Source organism: Microtus ochrogaster, linkage group LG4 (genome assembly GCF_000317375.1).
Source record: "Microtus ochrogaster isolate Prairie Vole_2 linkage group LG4, MicOch1.0, whole genome shotgun sequence".
Classification (NCBI taxonomy): Eukaryota; Metazoa; Chordata; class Mammalia; order Rodentia; family Cricetidae; genus Microtus; species Microtus ochrogaster.
In genome coordinates, this window is record NC_022030.1 from 15,203,303 (window position 1) to 15,209,826 (window position 6,524).

Genomic DNA, 6,524 nt, shown 5'->3' on the forward strand with positions numbered 1-6,524 from the left:
AAGAAATAAACATCAGCATTCTAAGTAAAGTGACCAGAGTATGCAGTGACAGACGGAGACTGAAAAGGCAAGGATAAGATTAGGGGACATAATCTTTGAAGGCTTCATAAAGTGGTTGGCCTCTATTCCTGAGGCAATGGATAAATATTAGATAAGTTTTAAGCACTACATCAACTATAATATAAAATATAATTAAAATACATAATTCTAACTTTTATATAGAGACTATACTGGAGAAGAACCCAAAGCTGTGGTAGTAATCTAAAAAGACTCAAAGGTAAGATTGTGAGGCAAATCTGAGAGGTTTGAAAAAGGACCAATCAACTAGAATTTGGGAATAAAGGGAATAGAAAAGAGTCAACCCTAACACTTAAAGCTTTGGTTTGGGCAGCTGAGTAAACAAAGATGCTACTTCCTGAGATTAAGTGGGTAGAGGGGCAGAGTAAGCTGGACATCCTAAGTCTTGGGGAAGCTGTGGGATAATCAAGCAGACTTGTTCAGTAGATGTTTGCTTGTTCGTTTAGGCTCAACAGAGAAAATAGGACACAGAATCTGTACAAATGACAGCAATTTAATCTTCAAGACTAGGTCTCTGTAGAAATTTACACTATCATATATACACTAGTGACTAAGGACAAAAACAATTACAGTATCTTACTCCAAAGAACAGAGATGCCCTCGATCACTTAGAAAATACAAATACACATATATAGCTAGCTGAAAAACCTTTATGTCACCAGAACACCCTTTCGGGTGTGGGGGGGGGATTCAAAATAATTTATATATTCATTCTTTGGTCAAACTCAATAAAACAGTGAAGCAGGGGCTGGAGAGGTGGCTCAGAGGTTAAGAGCACTGGCTGCTCTTCCAGAGGTCCTGAGTTCAGTTCCCAGCAACCATATGGTGGCTCACAGCCATCTATGATGAAATCTGGTGCCCTCTTCTGGTGTGCAGGCATACATGCAGGTAGAATGTTGTATACATAATAAATAAATCTTAAAAAAAAAACAGAGAAGCAGACACAGATTTATTAAAAGACTAAAGCAATGAGTAAAGATAAAACCTAAGGGCTAAGAATAAATTAACATAAATCTGAACGCTATGCAGTCAAATACTGTTTGTTCGTTTTTATGTAAAGATTCATATTATGAGTTGTGGAATATTTTAACTATGCAAAGATGTGTTACATTTGTTTATACTGTGGAATATTATTTTAACTGTGTAAGGTGTGTGTAAATTTGTTTTTGCTGCATTTGTTTAACAATGTAAGATGTGTGGTTAATTAGTTAAAGATGGGCTGCATTTGTTTCATGTTGCCTGACCATGGCACCTGAGTGCTCTAATAAAAAAACTGAATGACCAGGGCTGAAGAGATAGCTCAGAGGTGAAGAGCACTGGCTGCTCTTCCAAAGGTCCTGAGTTCAATTCCCAGCAACCACATGGTGACTCACAGCCATCTGTAATGAGATCTGGTGCCCTCTTCTGGCCAGCAAGCAAGCATACAGACAGACAGAACACTGTATACATAATAAAAATAAACAAACAAAAAAACTGAACGGCCAACAGCTAGGCAGAAGAAGTATAAGTTGGGCTGCTAGACAGAATAAGTAGGAGGAGAAATCTAGGCTTGAGAGATGAGAAGAAGAGAACAGGGATAAAGAGAGGGACACATCAGGGTCAGTCAGTCATGCAGCTGCCAGACAGTCAGACATGAGAGAGAAGCAGTGAAAGTAAGATATACATAAGGAAAGCAAAGGTAAAAAGCCTCAAGGCAAAGGGTAGATAAAGAGAAACAGGTTAATTTAAGTTAAAAGAGCTAGCCAGAAATGAGCCTAAGCTACGCTAATAAGCTAAGCTAATAAGAAATCCCCATGTCATGATTTGGAAGTTGGTTGATGGTACAATTATGGGTCTCTATCAGAGGTACTGTGATTGCCCTGGATAGAGCTTCTAATAGAAGAAGCTAGGCAAAACCAGAGTAAAAACAGAGTGTAAATAAAATTTAAGTCTACCTAAATTTCCATATCAATTTCTGAATAATATTCATCCCCCTTTGCAGGAAGCCCAGAGTCTCCACACACAGTAACAAGCTCTATTCTTCTCATCCAGCATCACCTAAGCAGTTTGTTGGTCAATTACTAGGATAACTGTTGTAACAGCTATAGATATGTATATGTGTGTTGTGTGTACATATTTCTCATCCTGAAAAAGACACTATTAAGAACAGAGACAATTGAAGGCCAAAGGAAATCCTCTCCTAGGTTCCTCAGCTGGGTGACAATGTTTCAGACAAAACTAGAAGATGACAGGTAGTAAAACAGACACAAAGTGGTTAGTGAAGAACTGAAGGAAAATTGGTTATCTGAAGACACACAAGTATTAGAACAGACTTTAAAGCCAAGAAATCTATGATATACTAGTGACGGTAACTAAGAATTCTAATGACTTTAGTCCACTATTGTCACTTTTAAAATGTGCCATCATATTGACTTAGTACATTATAGGGTATGGTCACTTTTTCAAAAAGTTATTAGATGTAGCATAGCATTAATAAGTGCCTATTTTATGTTTAAAGAGATTGATAAATTAAAATTAAACTAACCTTTTCCTTTATCTGCCATGATGAATTTCCTTCTGGATACTTCTTTTTCCCCCACTGCAATATTACCATTCCACGAGACTGAAGTAGACTGCCACACACATCTCTCATTAGCCTAGATACACACGCAAGCTGGCATAAACTGAAGCCGTCAAGAAAGCCTGCAATATGTTGCAGTACCTCAAATGGGAGATTGCTTAGATGGTCACTACGTAATCCCAACACACAGTTTCTAGATGGCTCTTCTAGTACTGTAGATACACATGGCTGAACTCCAAATGATCTTAAATGGCGATCATGTATAATCTTTGCTCCTTGTGTTGATGGACAAAATCTACGCTGAGAGTAGGTGCAACCATAGTAAGCCAAAGGACACCTCTGTTCCATCCACCCATTGAGTCCAGCATGAATGTCACCATGCACATTCTTAAAATGGGAAGAAAATTCTTTTCTTCTAAACAACTGTCCACATACAAAGGTAAACATTGAACGCTGCTTAGGTTGGTACCTAGCAACACATTCCAAAACTAAATCCAGCCCAAGTGTCTGAAAAGGGCTCGGATTTGAAAGCTGTGGATTGGCATGATCACATGCTGAAGCTGAAGCTATTTCTCCAACCATTGTATCTGTAGCTAATATTGCAGATGGAAGTGAAAAAGTCTGTGTTCCAAAGTCAACACGATAAACATCAACCATACGGCTATCAGATATACCCCTCCCACCTGGAGAATCACCCAGACAAAACAGTAATGCTGCTGTAATCAGATCTATTCCTTGAAGGTCCATGGGATCTTCTGCAACTTCTAAATCTGATGTATCAACGGCTTTGTCTTCCTTTGGTATATACCATGAATTAGAAAGAAACTTGAATGAAGGAGCATGACTGAAGGGTGATTCATCAAGATCCTTCAAGCTCCCTAAGTCTACCTTCTTCCAATACAAGTCCTCCTCACCATCTTCATGTGGCATGAGGATATGTTGAAATGTGCTATCCGGCAAAGCACTGAAAGGAATTATTTCCCTAAGTTGTGCTGCTACTAAAAGTGAACTGGAAGGTTCTGAAGTACCATCTGCTGCTGCACATTCTCTATTTTCTATATTTCTTTCCATGGAATCAGCAGGAAAACTGTGATCCTGGTCTTTGACCTGTGAACACGTATTTTCCAAAGGAAAGCCATTACAAAGAGTAGAAGTACCAACAGAACTTGCACGTAAGTCACACAGTAAATCACTTGAACCATTTTGTTCAAACTGAGCATTCTGACTTGTGCCATTATGGTCAACTCCACCTACTGCTCCTATCTCATCCTCATGAAGGTGGTCCTGGTCTTTTAAGTTTCTCTCCTGAATGCTATCTCTGTTATTCTCATCCGTGTCATTTGTGGTGGCATGAAGACTTGTATTTAATATGCCAATGTCTCTTGTGGCAGAATTCAGGATATCTAAAGCAGCAGCCAAACTTCTGGTTGTTTCTACAGTAGCTTGATAAAGTGCACCATAAGATTCTTCATCAACAGATACCAACCCATTTGTACATGGCATTTCCTGAACACTTGATTTCACTGAAATTTGTTCTCTAGGTTCAGATATTTTATCAGTTGTTTTTGACATCATGGTGGCCACTTTGAGAGATTCCAAAAGCATTCTTTGATCTTGAAGAGCCAAGGCCATGTCTAATTGTGCCACTTCATCAACATCTCTGCTTAGATTTTCATATGATTTCCGGTCTGCGTAACTAACTGGCCATCGGTTCCATTCCATTGTACAGCACACCACACTTGCAGGACACATTTCTAGATGTTCAGCGACTTTATTTCGCGCCATGGTAAATGGACACCCGAAGTTACTATTTAAGCAAGGTACTCGTTCAAAGGGACACAAGAGTCGATGCTCATCAGCTTTACAAGAATGGAAAACTGCTCCACAAACCAAAGGACAACCAATCAAGTCACAGGAAATCCCAGGCTCTGGTCTGGTCATACACCGTCTACTGACACAGTTCACACAGTGTGAGTGCTGCTGCACCTCTTCTTCCATAATGGCCAGTCCAGCTCTAGTTTTTCAAACAGAAAAAGGTAAAGAAAGTCATTAGACAAAAAAATAGTTGATTTTTCAAAACTGTATAATAAATCAAATCATCAATATACTTTAGGTTATTCTTAAGAATGAAGTATGTAAAGTAGATACAAACATTTAAGTGGTTAATTTGACATATAATTAATACACCCTAAAGGAGCTTAAACACTTTTAGTAACAATCTAGTCAGTTTCACATTTACATACTAGGTAACGATATATATAATATGCATATTATGGCTTCCAAATATAATATTCAAAATATAGTATTATAGTATCATATACTAAATAAATTATAATAAAAGTGTTATTTTAACTCCCAAATTTCGGAGAATACTATAGATTTTAGCTTTTAAATTTCAATTAACTTAATTTTGATATGCCTCATTGCAGACCCCTCATCATGTTGTTGAGAATACATGTATGTATGTGTGTATATATATATATATATACATATATATATATATATAACTTTTGAAGGCCAGCTCTCATTCACTTTACTAAATATGAGTTTCTTGCTAGTCCCTAGGTATCAGGCACCGTGTTCCCTCTAGCAATATACAGGGGAATTAGTATCTCCTCTTGAAGGAGTTACAAAACATTATGTGGGTCAATACAATAGGAAGAAAATGGAAGCACAGCAAAGATAATTAGCATAGAAAGGAAGAAGAGTAAATTACTAAGAAAGGGAAATTCATTTCTGAAGTAACAGCAAATGAATCGACAAATATGTTCAATCTTCGTAATATTAATGGATTATGTTGAAATGCAAGAAAGTCATGAGAAATGAGGCCAAAAGGGAACTGGGCCAATCATGAATGTAGTATGCTAGTCTATGGATTTCAGTCTTTTAGTAAGTGAAAGTCATTTTAACTTTAAGGGAGGAGAAACTATCTATGAAATAACAAGGGATTACAGACATTCATCTTTTTAATTTTCTATTTATTCTTTGTGTCTTTTACATTATGTCTCCACACCACATCTCTGAACCTCACCCATCTCCTTCCCCCCACAAGGATAATAAAATTTAAGAGAAGAATGCTCCCCCATGAGATGGGGGGGTTCTCATTACCAGAAGCTGCAGTGTGACACAGTGAGTCACACAGCAAACCCCTCCATCCATAGATTTTTTACATGCAGGCATTCATCCAAAGAATAACTGGTCTGGTTTGAGGTCCCTGGTTTCTGCGACTCTTCCTGGATATTCCATTGCTGCCCTGTGTTATGGAGATCTTGCAGTCCTGGATCCACAAGAGTAACCCACCCAATCACCCACCCCATGCTCCAGGAGACGACAGATGGGGTGGATGTTAGGGTGGGTCAACACATATCCCCTGGTCCTGGGCTTAGGAAATTGCAGGGTTGGTCAGTCCACCAATTCTCCCTTGTCCTCACCACCAGAATGACCTCTCCTGCATTGCCCATGCTAGTTCACCTCCTGGAGCAAGAAGCACGGGGTGGGGCCACTTCTCCCACTTTCACATCCTCCGGGTTGGTTCTCTCATACCTAAACCACTGTGTTATACGGGAGACATGTAGAGGTTGCTCTCCTGAGTGTGGCAACTGATGAGAGTAGGGCCAGCTCTTCCACCAGCTTCAGGTGTTGATGGGGTGAGGTGGGGTGAGGTGGGGTGGGGTGGGGACAGCAATCTCTCCTCCACCCATGCCTGACCTGACAGATGAGTAGGCCAGTTCTCCCATGCTCACTACTTCTCACCCACATTAACACCAATGGAGTTGGCTCTATGTGCTGCCCATGGGAGGTGCGTGGCCTTCTCTCCTGGACTCTCTCATCTTAAAACTGATTGTTTTTTTAACATTGTACCAAGCAAAGTTTATACCAAAAATTA

General features: G+C 39.3%; 1 protein-coding gene across 2 annotated transcripts in view; it reads right to left on the minus strand.

The window, feature by feature from the left end:
- Positions 1 to 4,647, minus strand: part of Fbxo30 (F-box protein 30) — a 7,529-nt gene extending 2,882 nt beyond the window's left edge. Inside the window, exon 1 of one of the 2 annotated variants that reach the window (XM_026786395.1) lies at positions 2,780 to 4,647. In XM_026786395.1, coding sequence (XP_026642196.1) covers positions 2,780 to 4,636 — 1,857 coding nt within the window. In that variant the 5' untranslated portion in view covers positions 4,637 to 4,647. Of the gene's footprint in view, positions 1 to 2,602 lie in introns of both variants that reach the window. The other variant, XM_005361007.3, reaches the window with a different exon arrangement.
- Positions 4,648 to 6,524: the final 1,877 nt, after the last annotated feature.